The sequence below is a fragment of the Rhinolophus sinicus genome, linkage group LG06 (genome assembly GCF_036562045.2).
Source record: "Rhinolophus sinicus isolate RSC01 linkage group LG06, ASM3656204v1, whole genome shotgun sequence".
Lineage (NCBI taxonomy): Eukaryota > Metazoa > Chordata > Mammalia > Chiroptera > Rhinolophidae > Rhinolophus > Rhinolophus sinicus.
The window spans coordinates 4,554,854-4,572,007 of NC_133756.1; the positions used below are offsets into that span (position 1 = coordinate 4,554,854).

The 17,154-nt window shown below is 46.1% G+C and overlaps 1 protein-coding gene across 2 annotated transcripts in view; it reads left to right on the plus strand.

Moving 5' to 3' along the window:
- Nucleotides 1-9,206: 9,206 nt before the first annotated feature.
- Nucleotides 9,207-17,154, plus strand: part of DNAJC11 (DnaJ heat shock protein family (Hsp40) member C11) — a 61,901-nt gene continuing 53,953 nt past the window's right edge. The window contains exon 1 of one of the 2 annotated variants that reach the window (XM_074334151.1): nt 9,207-9,364. In XM_074334151.1, the coding sequence (XP_074190252.1) occupies nt 9,293-9,364 (72 nt within the window). In that variant the 5' untranslated portion in view covers nt 9,207-9,292. The remainder of the gene's footprint in view (nt 9,365-17,154) is intronic. The other variant, XM_074334152.1, reaches the window with a different exon arrangement.

The window sequence follows — 17,154 nt, forward strand, 5'->3', positions numbered from 1 at the left end:
GCAGAAGAAGTCAGCGTTGGGATCCCTGGGTTTGGTCGTCACCTCTAGCCCAGCAGTTCTCAAGCTGGGGCAATTTTGTCTCCCAGGGGATTTCTGGCAATGTTTTGGAGACATTTTTGGTTGTCGCAGTTAGGAAGTGGTACTACTGGCATCTAGTGGGTCCAGGCCAGGATGGTGCTAAGCACACTTTATTGCACAGGACGCCCCACACAAGACCTTATCCAGCACCAAATGTTAATAGCACTGGGGTGGGAAACACTGTTCTGGCCTTTCTAGAAGTGTCTTTAGCTTTAACACTGAAGAAGGAAGGCCTCAGGCATCTGCTGTCTACAACTGAATCTGTGTTTCCCTCAAGTTGAAAACACATTCAGACATGCAAGCTACGAGTCCTCACTCTGTGTCAGGTGTGGCCATAAGCAGTGGTGACTGTGCTGAGTTCTAGAACTTTCATTCCCTGACGAGGGGTAACAATTTTGTTTACCACTCAGCTTTCTAGATGATAGTGAGATCAGGAATAAAGTCTCTGGATTCAAAAGCCATCCAAAGTTAAGAGGTCAAGATTCCCAGCATAATTTTTTTTAAATTGTGATAAAATACCCATAATATAAAAATGATCATCTCAACTATTTTTAAGTGTATAGTTCAGTGGTGCTAAGTACATTGTTGTGCAACCAATCTCCAGAACTCTTTCCATCTTACAAAACTGAAACTCTGTACCTATTAAACGCCTCTTCCTTGCCCCTTCCTCCAAGGACTCCTGATATTTTTGTAAGATAACATATGTGTGGGGCCGGCCCGGTGGCTCAGGTGGTTGGAACTCCATGTTCCTAATGCCTAAGACTGCTGCCGGTTCGATTCCCACATGGGCCAGTGCCAGATGGCTCAGTTGGTTGGAGCGTGTCCTCTCAACCACAAGGTTGCCAGTTCGACTCCCGCAAGAGATGGTGGGCTGTGCCCCCTGCAACTAACGGCGGCAACTGGACTTGGAGATGAGCTGCGCCCTCCACAACTAAGATTGAAAGGACAAGAATTTGACTTGGAAAACTCCCGGAAGTACACATTGTTCCCCAATAAAGTCCTGTTCCCCTTCCCCAATAAAATCTTAAATATATATATATATATATATATATATATATATATATATGCTCATGTACATATTTTAAATGACCTGCAGCAGCCACCAAGTCAGTCTAAGCAGACACAAGTCCCAAGAATGGAAGGAGGCAACAAGGAAAGGAAAGAACTCTCCTCCTTGATGATGTGATTGAGTGGCTGACCTGTCCACTTCCAGAATCGCCTGGCTTTGGGACTGTTGTTCTATTAGGTAATAAACTTCTTATTGTTTCAAAAACACACGTAAAAACGAATTAAAACAAATCAAAACAAGAAAAACAACAAAAACCCCAGAGGTTTTTCTTTTAATTGGCAAGTAATTCAAAAGAAGCCATTTCTTCAAACCTGGCCTGACTCAGTGGTCAAGGCAGGTCCGCACTCAACCACCCTGTGTGACAGTCACGTTCACTTGTCTCATCTCAGGATTCCCATTGGATGGGGGAGGGAGGCGGGCAGCTTACCAACTTGTAGAGTCATGTGCTTCCTAAGGAGAGAGGCTGATCTGCCCCAAGTCAGGAAGACTCAAGGGTTTCCTTGCGATTCTCTCCTGGATGTCCGACCTGAACTCTGTTCCTCTGCCTATCAGTGGATAGAAACACCTCTCTGCTCCTCCACTTGCATCATCTTCTGTTTCCCACTCTCTCTCTCTCCCCTCACTTTTAGCATACACTAAATACACGCATGTGCCTTAGGTACTCATATGTCAGGCACACATTGCTGTTGGAAGTACAAACACTAACTGCTTCAAGCACTTGCCTCAAGGAGCTTATGGTCTAATAGAGGAAATAAATATGTAAGTGATGGACATTTGTCAGTGGAATATGAGTGGTGCCAATGGGTAAGTGCCATAACATTGTGTTGTACAAAAAGACTTACATTACACCTGACAAAACACATGCAAGAGTTGGTCTTTGCTCCGTCCAGAACTCCTTTCAAAATGATAATAAAGAAATTACACAGGTGTGAACGCACGTGGACAAAATGAACGGGAGAGGAGATGACATCACATAAACAATGTCAACAAAATTTTGGGAAATGTAGAATAGAGGGGCCCTTGGAAAAAAAATTTAGGTTACAGCTTTCTTCACTCTGCTAAATGCCTGGGGAGTGTGGGAGGAAACTGGAAAGTGCACTGGTTTGCGCTGCAGAATCCAGAAGTGGTTCAGTCAGGAATTGGAGGAAGGGCAGGGGCGTGGATGGTCTATATGAAGAATACAGATGAGCCCAGGACCACCCCCCGAATCTACCCAGCCAGGTAACTACACCATCCCTCCCCTCTAGGAGGTTTATTACCAGGTCAGGCTCAACAACAAAACCAAGCTTTGGAGTCTACGCAGCAGAGCATTGTAGACACCAGAGATTGTACTGCAAATGGGAATTTCGTGAATGGCTTGGTACTGAAATGCTATCCCCTACCCCTTCCCTGCATGGCTTTAACCTATTCTGGGCAGAAAACAGGATTCTTCTCAGGGAAAACTGACCCTACAGGTCTGACATGAGGGGACCTTACTTGACAACTTGCCAAGAGGCCTATCAGAAGACTAGCCCTGCATATGTACATTGAGCTCCTAGGAATAGATAGCGAAGGATCATTAGAGCTATGAGGGTAGTCTCTCTCTCTCTCTCTCTCTCTCTCTTTGTCTCTTTCTCTCTCTGTATCTATCTCTCTCTCTCCCTCTCTCTCTTTCCCTCCCTCCCTCTCTCTCTGTCTCTCTGTCTCTGTCTCTCTCTCCCTCCCTCTCTCTCTCTGTCTCTCTCTCTGTCTCTCTGTCTCTCTGTCTCTCTCTCTCTCTCTCACACACACACACACACACACACACAGGCCAAAACACAACAGGAAAAATATAGCTAGGAAGGAACAGAAACAGTGAGGGAGTGCAATAAAATCTCAGCACATCCTCAGAGATATGAAAGAACATATTGCATCCATGAAACTGTTTTAAATAAGGAAGAAAATCAGAGAAAAAGAAAGAATTCAGGAAAATTTTTAAATATTATTACAGATTTTGTTAAATCGATAAAAGGAATGGTAAATATAGTTGCGATCTCCAACAAAGACTACAAATAAAAAAAAAAGAGAGGGAGAAGAAGAAGGAGAAGAAGAAAGACAATGGAAAATGGAGAATCAGTTGAGAAGGTCAAACATCACAATAAACAGAGTTCTAGTAAGAACAACAAACCAAGAAAACCAAGGGAATTAAATTGTAACACAGTAAAATAAATTCCTCCGGAATTGATGGACAGAAGTTTCCTAGTTAATAAGAGACCATAGAGAGTACAGCATAATAAATTTAAAAAGACTCAAACAAGGTACATCATCATGGAATTTCAGAACACCAGGAATAAAAACAGTATTGCCAAACAATGGAAAACAATAAACAAGACAGTTACAAAGCCTCAGGAATTTGAGTAGAATCAGTCTTATGATTAGTAATACTGGGAACTAAAGATGGTAAAACAATGCCTTCAAAAGTCTGATGAAAATTTTTTGGGACCTGGACTTTTATGCCCAACCAAAATATCTACCTATCAAACTAGTTATCAAATATAAAGATGGGAGATAGGCATACAAGTTCTCACAAAAACGTGGGAAGATTTGCTCCATCAAAACAATCTACTAAAATAAAAAATAGGAAACAGGGCACTCAGGAAGCAGGGTTGTCAACACTGGAGAGAAGAAAAGGGTCTTCCTACAGTGGCAGGAAGACAACTGTGGAGCAGGTAAAATTCTAGAAAATGCAAACTAACCTCTAATGATAGAGAGTGGACTGGTGTTTACCTAGAGATTGGAGTAAAGAGAGAGAGATTATAGCAGGGCATGAGGAAACTTTGGGGGTTGATAGAAATGTTCATTATTTTAATTATAGTAATGGATTCATTGGGGTATACATGTGTTAAAACTCATAAATTTGTTCACTTTAAATATGTGCATTAGATTGTAGATAAACTATACCTCAATAAAGTAATAAAAAAATTTAGGAAAGGAGAGAATTAATGAAGTGGAAGATAGTCATAGTGAACTATCCAAAAAGAAGCCATAGAGACAAAAAGAAGTAAGATAGAAAAGAGGGAATGAAAAGCCTACAGGATCTACTGAGAAGCTCTAATGTGTGTAACTGGGGTTTCCAAAAGAGACAAGAAAATCACTTTACAACAGCAATACCAAAAGTCTAAAGGAAGTGCAATGATATTGCCAAAGTGCTGAGAAACAAACTAACTGCCAAACTAAATTTCTCTGCCCTCAGAAAATATCCTTTAATATTAATGAAGGCAGATAGAGACATTTTCAGATAAACAAAAGCCAAGAGTTCTCCAACAGCAGACTCACACTCAGAGAAATTCCACAGGGTGTTTTTTAGGCTGAAGGTCAATGACCTACGTGGAAACTCAGAGATGCAGCAAAGGATGCAGAACAAAGAAGTTCAAGGAATGTTCAGAGAATCATTTCGTTGTGTTTTTTTTTTTCCTGGCTAGAAACAAAACTCCATGCAAACACGTCAAAGGCTATAAGGCTGAAGGCTGAAAGATACGTGAACCCAGGTCCCAAAAAGTCCTGAACGCCAGCAGGAGGAAGACAGAAGGGGGCCCATACAGAAAAAGATGGAACTTAAGAGAGAGAAAAAGTGAAGGATGGAGAGGTTACAATGGAACAGGTGGGTAACACTGAAATACTTCCTCGAGTCCAGCAGATGGCAATTACACAAATGCCATTGGATTTGGGGTTCGAGAAGTCATGGGAAACTTTGAGAAGGAAATTTTAAGGAAACAATGGAGGTGCGCACCTAATTGCAAGGAATGACAGAGTGAGTGAAGGAAGCAGAAAGAGCAGGTGTTCTCTCCATGTGGCGTTCTAACAAAGACCTTGCTCTGTTTCTTCAAAGCAGACCTCTGGCTTACTCCTCTCCCAAGCCAGCCTGTTCCCCAGCCGTCCTCAGCTCCGTAAATGGCCTTACCACCTAGTAGCTCAAGCCCAAATGCAGGAGTCACCCCTGATTCCTCTTTCCCCCATCCCCCAGACCCAATCTATCAGTAGTTCCTGCTGACTCCAGTCCAACATGCATTATGTGTGACCATCCCCAAGTCACCACCTTCTCTTCCCTGCAACACCGCGATAACCTCTAACGGGGTAGCGCTGAGGGGAATGCTTCCGTTCTTGCTGCCTCTAACCCGAGCTCCCTGGAATCATTCTTTTGGAGAAAAAAAATCAAACTATGTTACTTCCCTGATGAAAATCCATCAGTGGTTCCCTATTGTGGTCAGAATAACATTTCAATTCCTGACCACCTCCTTTCAGGCCCGCCATGAACCTGCCACGGCTGAGTTTCTCCAACATCTCTTCCAGCAGCGCTGCCCCACCTGCGCCAGCTCCTTGTTCCGGGAGCATACCAAACTTGCTCCTGTCTCCAGGCCTCTGCACCGGAAGCTTTTTCCTCTAAGTCTTGCAAAACTGGATCTTTCCCATCATTCAGTTGAAAATTACCTCTTCAGGTAGCTAGCTCTTCCATAACCAACCAACTTGACGTGACCTCCCTCCAGGTGAGATGTTCCACTATCACATCATTGAGGGTTATTTTACTTATACGCGGAGCACTGAGCAGCTGAAATTATCTTGTTTATTAACTAACTGGTTTATTGTCTGCCCCCACTCCACCCCAACCCCTTCCCCAATGGAGTGTGAGTTCCACTAGAACAGAAACCATTTCTCGCTGGTGAATTGCCACAATGCCAATGCCCATTCCTGGACAATGTCTTCAACCTTAAAAAGAAGCTGAGAGACACTGTGGGAGGATTTACAGGGTGTTAATAAGAGGTGAATATAACAGGACTGCCAAGTAACACTGGGCTCCAGTTGAAGTCAGATAGCATCAACTTCTCATTTTCCAAGACTTTCCCCAGCTACCCTTGACAGCCTGGGAGGAGTGTAGAAACGGAGATAAGGGACACACACCAAACCCGGAATGGATATGGTGGACAGAGCCAAAGGTCAAAGGATTATGATATCACTGAATGGCTGAAAAAGCAGATTGGAACGGGACCCCAACTGGGAGCTGATGGATTAGGATGGATAAACACAGAAGGACCAAGGACCTAAAGTCAAAAAACAGCAGGGAAAACCAGTATCACAGGCACGATGGTGGATGACACTGCTGGTAAAACGCTCAGTGCCAAAGGCAGAAGCTCTGAATTGGAGATTTTGGAGATGCATGCTTTCTTGGGATGGCGAGGTCTAAAGCTGGTGAATCCAGAGGCCTCTGGTCTACACCTGCACTACTGCCTCCTCTGCCCCACCAGGCTGCCTCTGGGGTCAGCTCTTCAGCCTCGCTGGGTGGCTAGCTTAGCAGCACAGGCAAGTGTGGCCCTCTGGGTGACTCAAGCCTTCTGCAATTATCTTGTCTTAAGAGGTCAATGACAAATCACTGACATGCTACATCAAGAAAATCTAATTCTTGAGTACCTGCAAATTCTCTTTTCTTCAGCTAAGAATCCTCCCCCCACCCCCCCACCCCCAACTCTTCTTAACAGGGTTATCAGAGTTCAGGGGGGAAGGGAGAACAAGCTTGAATGGCAAACAAGCACGAAATCCCAGTCTGGACTTAGTGACAAAGAAAATACTGAAAAGAATGTAGGTGATTTTTCCTCCTGGATTACAAAGAAAGGGTGTGGATTCACCCCACCTGGAGAAGGGTCTGGGTCAGGCTGCTCACCTCCTCGCTCAGGAGTACTACTCAGGAAAAGGGGAAGGTGTGAGGGGTCTCCAGCTGGAGTCACCAGATACAGCACATAAAACTACAGGATGCCCAGTTAAATTTGAATTTCAAATAAACAATGAATAATCATTACTATAAGGATACTAATATTGCATGGCACATATACATGTACTAAAAAAAATTTCATCGTTTATCTAAAATTCAAATATACATGGGTATCTAGCAACCCTAACTCTGCTTGTTAGAAGAGCCCCAGCCATTAAACAGCGGAAACTTCCTGAGTGGCTGTGCTGGGAGGCCAAAGGTTCTGGGGTCATTGTGAATTTGAATGATGGTAGATAAATGTCCTTACATTTATTATTTAAAGATAAGAGAATTAAGGAGTTGTATGTACCTATATAAGATATATACACACACAGGGGTATATATAGTTATATAAATACATTACATAAGTATATCAGGCTTTGCTTTACAGCTAAGTTACAAATTGCTTTCTGGCTTTATCCAGTAAAAAGAAAACAAAAGTGCAAGGCAGATAGTTAATGTGACAGTTTTGTCAGTTGCTCTGGCGTGAGTAGTTTGCTGGATGTGTGTGTTCACTTATAAATTTGTACTGCTCCTGGTTTCCATTATTTTGCCCATCATAGATTAAGGTTTGTGGAGGGGAGAAACCAAAGGAACCAACCTCTGAGGTAAATATGTTCTCAGGCTTGTGGTGTATCTAAGTTTATTTTCCATTTGTCACAACCACTCTCCAAGTACCCACAGCACAAAATATCGTGGGCCCAGGAGAGGACAAATGCAGAGCTTCCCTGAGTCACTATTTATTTTGTTTGAGTGGTGATAAAAACCAGGTCATTCTCAATCATGGAAACACAGTCCTGGGCGTTCTGAAACATATGTTGTGTTCCGTTTATGTAATTCCTAGAGGCAGTGTTTTCCTAAGCAGAGGAAAGATGGCAAAGAACTCTCTCTACCCAACTGAGCATTATGGCCCAATTAATGTCTACAAACCTAAGGAAAAAAGGAATGTCTCAACTTTGTAGTTTTTTCCCCAGCCTCTCTGTAAGAAATTCTTAAAGACCAGCAAATGTCAGCATGCAGTTTAGCCCTAATCACTGCTCTGCAAAGGAGAAAAAAGGAAAGACCATAAAAAAAACTGCTGGAATAGCTGATGGAACATGAGTGTCTGTGAAAGCTATTGTGGGGAAGCCTCACACAGCTAAGGAAATAGCTCTTAATTTACAACCTGGGCTGACAGTCTGTTGCACACTGACTCAACAATAACCCATCGCAGCACACCTAAGTGTCTCATGCCAAAGGAGCTGAAGAGAGCTGGGCAACTTGGAAGGCACGATACCCCGGCCCAGATGGCGCACATCTGGCCAAAAACTAGAAGAGAAAGAAATCAACTTCTCACATCTACAGACAGGTGTTTGGGGCTCCCCTTGGGGCGTCCCAGGAGACCTGTTTAGGAAGGGCATCGGGATGGCTTTAAACTGATGGCTAGTTAAGGAAGAACAAACGGCCCTCAGAAAGCATGGAGAAGGGGTACAGGTCAGCGTGAACCAAACAGGTGGCAAGGACACGGGACCCCTGCTGTCCATCGTGTCTTGAGAACTGCATCATTTTGAAGACATTTAAATTATTTAGATGACTGTAACCGAGACATCTTTAATAATGCACCAAACAGCAGGCACCACGTTGAAATCAATTAGACTCTACCACTAAATTATAAGGTAGAAATGTACAAGAGAACCGCTCTGGGACAGGAACCGTAGGTACACACGCCTGCCCGAGACAATTCTATTAGGAACCAAATGGATATTGCCTTGTCATTTAAGCAGCAGGAAAAAAGGGCTGGGTGCTCCTAAATATAGGGCAATAATAGAAAACGAAAATAAGTGAGGCCTGTCCTCTGATCAGGGTTCTGGGTGATCAAGAGAAAAGGCGAAGAACAATGGCGGGGACGACAAATCCCATCCTACAGGTTTCCTGTGCAACAAACGAGTCAGCCAGAGGCCTCCCTGAGGAGCCTCCCACCCGGGTGCACTGCCCGGTGCGGCCCCGGTGGGGCTCTTTGGGGGTGGGGTACACTTTGCACTGGGGGCCGGCAGGGGAGACAGGGAGCTGTTGCACAGGCCTGTCTCCGAGTCCCCCAGAGGGTGACGACCCCCGGAATGATTGCAAAGGCTTTTTTTCCAGTCCCGGCACAGTCCTGGGCTGGCCGGGCTGGGCTTTAGGTAGGCGGGCAGCACGTGGAGAGGCCCGGGGCGCCGCATCCCGCCCTCGGCCGCGCGGGGGCGCAGGGCGCAGGCGCGCTGCTGCGGGGCGCGGGCGGCTGCGGCGCGACTCCGCACCGCCAGGGGCCGCTGTGGCGCAGCCGAGCCGGCCCGCGCTGTCCGCGCTGAGGATCGCCGGTCCCTCTTGAGCACGGTCTTACGGGCTCGGCGGGGTGAAAGGTTGCGAAGATGGCGACGGCCTTGAGCGAGGAGGAGCTGGACAATGAAGACTATTACTCGTTGTTGAACGTGCGCAGGGAGGTGAGGCCTGCGGCGGGACGCCGTCGGGGCTGCGGCCGGGCCCGGTCATGCGGGAGGGCCGGGCTAGCGGCGACTGTCCCTTTCCCGCCACGGGCGGCCGGGGCCGGCGGGGAGGCCGCGTGACCCCGCCTGACGTGCGCGACCGCCGGCCGACCGGGCGGCCCCTACCGCCCAGACCCCTCCGCCGGGGGTGCCCCGGCCGCCCTCCGCCCCTGCTCTCGGCGGCCAGCGCGCCGCATGCGCTGTGTGCAGACAGGGCCAGAGCCCCCCGCACCCCCAGGCGGGAACAGGGTTCCCGTGGGGGAGATGGCGTGGGGTCCCCAGCCCTCGGCACCTGGGCCACAGTCGGCTCACACACTGCCCTGGCTGAGCAGGTGTGTCATTGCCCCCCCGGCGCCGTGAGACACCACCTTTTTTTAGGCAAGGTCAAAGCCAGCAGGGGACCTCCCCAGGGGTCCCCCGGGTCTCTGAGTCTTCCCTGGGGACGTCCGGCCTCTGTAGCGAGTGCAGGCTCCGAGGCACGTATGTTGTGCCCTCCTTTCCCCCGAACGGCTGCCCAGAAGTTGGAGGAAGAGCTTCCCAGACATTCAGCCTCAATTCGGAGGCTGCAGGTTAGGAAGAGGCTCTAAAACCTGGAAAGAAGTGGTGCCCCAAGCACGGCCTCGGCGTGCGCGCCCTGTTCCACATACCAAGTGCTTATTAGACCCTGATTCTTCTCCGAATAAAAGAAATAAGAGAGAGTCTCAAACTTAGTAGGGGCCCCGTTAGTCTCCTTCTTGACTCGGCCAGTGGAGATCAATGTGAAGGTCAGGGAGGTTTCCAAGGTCAGATCAGAAGGTGGATCGTTTGTCTCCAAGCTGCTGGATGCGGTCTGCCCACCCCTGCCAGGGCACCCCTAATGCCATGTCTCAGGTTTTCCAGTGATCAGAACTAGTCAAGCCTGGCTATCCTAGGCAACGCTGGTCAAGTACTGTGGTCAATGCTGATTTGCATGATGTTAATGACAGCCGACCTCCTTGAGTGCTTGCTTTGTGCAAGGCGGACATGCTGAAGGAATGCATGTTAATGTATCTCAAATTCTCACACCAACCCTTAAGGTAGGCGTTATGGGAATTCTTGATTTATAGCTGAGGAAACAGGCATAGATTAAGGAAATTGCCCAACGTCACACCACTAAACAGCGCAGGAGCCTGAATTCAGCCTCGGGCAGCCTGACTCGGGGGGGCCTCTGCTCTTGACCTCTGTGCACCTCTTTGTTTTGCTGTCACCCTAGTGTACCAGTACTCAGACTACAGAGCTGCTGGTTCTGGGACTGTGTTCTTGGGCACCCCACGTAAGAACCCCTCAAGTCTGTTGGCTGCTATTTACTATGAAAACGTCCGATGAAATATTTTTGGGAATTGCAAATCATGTTAGGCTAGCGGAGGGCAGCTGGAGGTTCTTGTAACTAATCATCAGTAGGCTTTGGGTTAGTCACTTTGGTTTTTAGTTTCTTTCCCTTCGAATGAAGCGGTCTGGCTAGTTATTCTCTAAGTTTTCTCCAGTTCTTAGAAGCGAAGCAGTAAATGAAGCCAGCTTTTCTGAAATCAGCCGTTCTTATCACTCATATGTAGTCAGTCTGGGTTATCAGTAATAGAGCAGACAACTGACCCGTTTACTAGCGTCAGTGAATCTAAAGCAACTGCAAATAAGCCTATAATTAAAGGCTGGGCCAGAGTCCTAGGTAAACACTTGTCAAAAGTGTACCTTGAAACGGCTGGAATCTGAGGGCCTGTCATTGTTATTGGACTGATGGGTGGGAACCAAAAAAAAAATATTTCTTTAACAAGCATTTTAGTTCTCCCAATGAGTACAGACACTTCCTATGTTTATAGCTATAGGTGGAATCCCTATGAAACATGCCCTCTTGTTTACCTGTGTTGCCTGTGTCAACAAACTTGCTATAAAAGATGTGCTGTGCATATTTTTATCTCTGCGGATTCTATAAAAACAGTTCAGAAGGTGCTCTCTGGACTTGATATTTAATGGGATTTGTTGTGAAATCAGAAATCGGCCTGAGTTAAAACAACATGAATTAGTTGGAGAGTTCGAGAAAAAGTAGAAGTAATCTTAATTCTTACATGTGTGGTTGGAAGAAGGTAATAACACCTGCTTATGTGTTTGCTGTCGGTTCTACAGCTTGAAGCCATTCAAATATAACCGTGGGAGGTGAGATGCTCTTCCCACCAGTATTTTGGACTACCTTCAAAAGAATATCTTCAAAACTCTCGGTGTTTGGGAAGTTCAGAGACTTTCCCCTAGGAATTGCAAATGGAAGCCCCTAGGAATTGCAAATGGAAGCACAGCCAGGAAATTCTATTTAAAAATCTAAAAATTGCAAGCATAATACATAGTTGCAGCAATTGGAGTAATTAGAAATGTCAAAAATCAGCTTCAGCATCTCCCTTCCCAGGTCTTAAACTTTAAAATAGCCCTCAACATGTATTCCAGAGAGAAAAGCAGGCAGCTGGACCACCAAATTCTCCTATGAACAAGACTTATCTGATCTTTAATGGTCCTCTCTCTAGTGTTCTGGATTTCCTGTTTCCAGAGTCGAGCCCTTGTCTGCCTGCCACACACTGAGGGGAAGGAGTGATTTATCATTACCTGGACACACGGAAATCTGATTGGCACCTGTGGCTCAGTGTAGTCAGATGTATCATCAGGTGCCTAAAATCTAACTGATCTGAGACTTCTGAGGTGATTTTCCAAAATGTATTTGGAGAAAGGATTCCTGAACAGTTAATCTGAGTGAGATTTTCTTGATCTTTATACATGTTATAGACATTTTAATTGGCGTGTGTTAAACCTGACGTATTCCTAAGTAATCGACGCTAATTCCTACCCTATCGTTGTTGAATTACCTTTGAAAGAGTTTCATTTTTCCACGTATCATTCCGCAGTGTTTATAAACCAGCTTTAAGATCTCTGGTCCCGGTCGATTTAGCCTTAAAGGAGCCAATGTCATTTTCAAATTTTACACACTTGAAAAATAAAACACGGTTGTTAAGTAAAAAAATTAAGCTAAAAAGGTCTATTTCTTGCAATACGTGAATGGAGGTTAGTGTTCTGGGATCTTCTTCCTCCCATAGCAGTTATGAAAATAGAACCATCGCCTACCAGTAAGAAGTTTCCCCAAAGTCCCTGCATTCTCGTTCCTTCCCTGGTATAAGGCACCTTGTTCTTTCCATAATTTTTGGTTGTCTGGGTTTTTCTGGCAGTAGGTCATACCACAGAGTGGGGCTAAACATGCAAGTTTGGACTGCAGATGGGAGGACAGGGTGACTCACCATGAGCACTGACCTGGGGAACAAAGTCACCCAACGCCCCCCAGTGAGGATGGGTTGGCCATCTGTAGAAATTGAGTACCAAGGGGTCAGCTAAGCCAGGTGCACACCCAGTCCATCTAGAGCTCGTTCAGATGAGTCTGGGAAGGTCATTCCTTCAGTGAGTTCCCATCTACAGCATTATTTTCAAGGCTTGGCATTTACGACAGTGGCCCTGCTTAAACTGTGAGCACTGCGTAAGTAGTGTTAAGCCTTTGGGTCCAAAAACCTAACTTACCCAGATGGCCCCATTCCTAAAGTGTCCTGTGAACAAAGGCTCAGGCGTGTGCTCATTAGGAGCGGGAGTCTCAGCCCACACTGACTTGCGTGACCTTGAGCGAGTCACTTCAAGGTCTCTGTTTAATTGCCTGCACAGTATTTCGTGGAGTTACTGAGAGCACAGGAGGAAGCAGTGGAGGGCTGACTGCAGCCAGAGTCCTGTATGCGAATCTGGTTCTACTCTCCTGGGAGCTTGTGCCTCTAGGCTGGTGGTTTAACCTTTCGTCTTGCTGTGTTTTCTTTGTGGAAATGTAGGTGACAGGTAATAAATCATGTATTAAGCACTTTCTGAGAGCCAGGATTTGTATGTTGGAGTATTCCAGTGTAGTGAGGGCGTATATAAAATGTGTGGCCTAAGTAGATATTCAGTTAATATTTATTGTTATTTCTTGAATTTTGATAAGCATGAGGTATTGCTTATTTTAAAAAGACATGCATGCACATAGAAAGTATTCGTATGCTTCATCCTGGCTAAATTTCCTATCCTTCTGCTGTGCTAATGAAAAACATAGTGCCAGAACTTACGGCTAGCATTAGGTAAGAAAGCCCCAAAGCTTTGCTTTGCTCTTTCTGTTCGAAATACCAAGTTTATTCTCTTCAAAAGACAATATCTGCCTGCACTCAGCTTCCTGCAAAGTCATGAGTTTGACTTGGAGGGCAGGGGAGGGGTTCCCAGAATTTGGGGTAAGTGTGGGCGTAAGGTGCGTGGAATAGTCCAGAAAGCGTTTGTGGTAAAGGCAGAGTGGGACCCAAAGATATAGTTAGTGGGACCCGAAGATGTACTTCTGAGCTGTGAGCTTTGAAGGGGCCAGGCAGGGAGGGGAGGGCTGATCAGAGGCAACGGTTCTGCCAGTCAGTGAGGACACAGCGGCACTGCCGGTGGGGGCAGGGTGCCCAGGCCAGGTCCAGAGAGGCTTCCGGTGGTCTTGCCTCTGGGTAGGGAGGGAGCTGTTCGGATGCCCAGCCAGTTCCAGTGTCCTCTCATCATGGGATCAGCACACACGTGAGGTTAAAAAAAATGCGTTTTTCGTTAATGAACCATAAGCTAGTTATTACCTTTCTGCTTTGGGCATTTCAAACAATTGCTTCTTGAAATTTTAATGCTCTAGTTCTGCATTATCTACCAAAATACCTCCTTTTTTTTGCTTTCTTAGAGCGAATTCAATTGAAAGCTTTTATATGTGCTGTGAGTTCAGTAATAAAACAATGGAGAAGAAAATAATGGGCACATACAAGCGGCATGTTTTGCGCGGCTGTGGAATGTTAGTGTTTAGTTTTTTACTAAACTTTCATTTTAATTTTACGTATTCTACCTTGTTCAAAAAAGGATTTAAGACAACTAACAGAGATGAATAAATAAAATAGCATTAATGTTGGAAAGGGGGCACCCCCCAAAATGAAAAGACCATTGGGAATATTGCGGCCCATGCATCATACAGGCCCTCACTCCCCCGAAGCAGCTCGCAGCTTGTAGTGGAACCTCGTCCGAGAGGATGGCCTGATGGCTGGGTCCTGCCTGGCTCTCGGACGGTGGGCCATCGGTGCACAGTGTTCCCTTCCTGGCTTGCAGGAGCCAGAACATTCCTCAGTCATAAAATGCCAACAGACATCAGCCACAGAAGTCTGCACAAGTGGGCGGGATATGACAGATGGACATGGACGAGAGAAAGTATAAGGTCAGGCTTTTAGGGAAAAATAAGCCAAACAGTTAATGTGTAGATAGGATCCAAACCATTAGTTTTGACCCACAAAGGAACTTGAGCTCCTTTCTCTAAGATGCTGGCTTTTTTTTTTTAAACAGTTGTGTCTCAAGGGCACCAAATAAACATATGGACATTACTAGGAAGAGAAATGAAAACAAAATTGTACTATGGTAGGAAAATATTTCCTAAGCCCTTGGAATGACCTCTGAGCTGGAATCAGAATTCCTTGCGTGGGCCCGTCGGTGCTCGCACGCTGTGGTCAACAGACATGGGCACTAGAGGGCAGGGGTCCTCTGCCCCCTGCCCCACGTGGGCCCTGCTTTTTTCCTTTTTAGTGTTTAGCGTTCTGTTGTGACTGATTGGCTACTACTTTCTGAACCTATATTTCATCTTGGGGGTAATGGGCTCTGTAGATTTTGTAAGTTTTTTTCCTTCTGAGAACTCACTTAAGATTCAAAGGTTATTCCTTTGAATAACATTTAGTTGTAGAAACTTGGAATGTTCAGTCAACATCCTCCTGTTTTGCTTTTCTGACTTATTCATGATGTGGTTGTTTCTCTCTCAGGCCAACCTTTCCAAAGTGAAGAGTCTTAAAATGGTGCTAGGAGTCCAGCTTCCAAAACCGTAGGACATGTAGGGTGTGCCCTTGACCCTGGAGTCAGGAGGGGTGTGGTGTTGCTCAGGAGCGTTAGAGAAGGGCCGCTGAAAGCACTTGCCCAGCACCGGACGTGAGGCTCCTGGGAGCATTTGTTGGTGATTACTTGGAAAGGCCAAAGGTGGTGATGGGGCTTGAAAGGGGTCAACGCTTAAAGAGCAAAGCCCTTGAAAGCTTGTTTGAAGTTTGACTTTCTAGCAGCCTGATCTGGGGCAAGTTACGTAACCTCTCTGGGCCCGTTTCTTTATCCATAAAATCCAGACAATAATTTTATTGCCATAGGGCTGTTAGGAGAATTAAGCAAGAATGCATATAGGTGCTTAGCATAGTAATGGACATATTATGGAAAGTAAATGCCAGTATATTTTTATTAGCGTCGTGAGCATAAAAGTTAATAAGGAATGCTCATATTGATTTCTTGGAGTTCTTTCACATAATTTGGATGAGTCCTTTGTCTGACAGATGTAAATATCTGGTCTCTCTCTGTAGTTTGCCTTTCACTTTGCAAAGGTACCCGTTTTATGAGCCAAAGTTCACTGAGCCAAGCTACACCAGTTCTGAATTTCGCCAGCATTTGGGTCAGGGGTTCATACTCAGCTAAACTCCTCCATCTTAGACAAGTCATTGCATCTTTTTGTCCTCACTGTTTTTATCTGCAAAATGGGGGTCCTAATACCAACCTGAAGACGTTTTGTGAGTATTAAAGTATTAGATGAGGAAACGTCAGTGGCAGTATTTTGTTAGCTGTAAATCTGTACAAATGTATTTGTGACACCACTGAGACCCTTGAAATCCCCTGCCATTCTCTTGGTTCTCCTTTTTCTCCCTGCCAGGTGCTCATTCTGAGTCCTCCCCCTTGCCCCCCCCACCCCCCCCCGCCCTGACCCGCAGCAGCGTGGTTCCCTCGGCCTGCATCTCTGTCTGCCTGTGGGCATTATCTTTGGGTGCTCAAACTCAGCTTCTCCCAAAGCCCACTGCCTCCGTTTCTCCCTCACCCTTGCCTCCGCCCCAAACTGGAATGCTCTCTGGGTTTTCTCCTCCATATAGTATTGAGCCCCTTTGGATTGTCCCTTGGACCATCACCCTGTCCACAAATCCTCTCACTCCAGTTCTCTGATCCCTTCATTTCCTTCTCAGCTTCCAGGCTGCTGCCCGGGCCCACGGAATCCCAACCCTGCACTTCCGCTCTCGTCCTCTTCAGGTCTCTTTCGTTTTGGGTTTTGTCAGTTTTAGTCAAGCTGCACCAAATCACTGTTAGCAAACCGTACTGATCCCATTCTTTCCCTAGTTATTTCCCTACCCAGAAACCTTTTGTGCGTGCCTGCCGTTCACTGGGTAAGGGTCAAACTCTCAGCTCCTTTTTTAAAGTCCCTATAAATGAGATGTTTTATATACTTCCTGCCTACTTTGTGGTGATGCTCTGCCTTCTTCTCCTGCAAAGGAAGCGCTGTGTGGTCAGAGATCACGGCGGGGCTGCTCTCCATCCCTCACACCGTGTGCTACTTACCAGATGTGTGCTGAATGAATGAGCCGGTGGATGGATGGCCAGATGAATTTCTTGCCTACTTCCTGCCTGCTGAACACTCCTCTCCTGAGGGTGTCCTTTTCCCCTGAGATGGCGCAGCCTGTCTTGGACACCTTCGCAAATCAAAATCGACCTTTTGCATCCCCGTTTACACTCTGCGCCCTCTGTTGCATTCTGACTGCCCCGAAGTTATTTCCGCATTGCTCTTTTGTATTGTTTAGTTAAATCCGTGTGGGTAGGTTTTTAGGGGAAACCCGTGCACC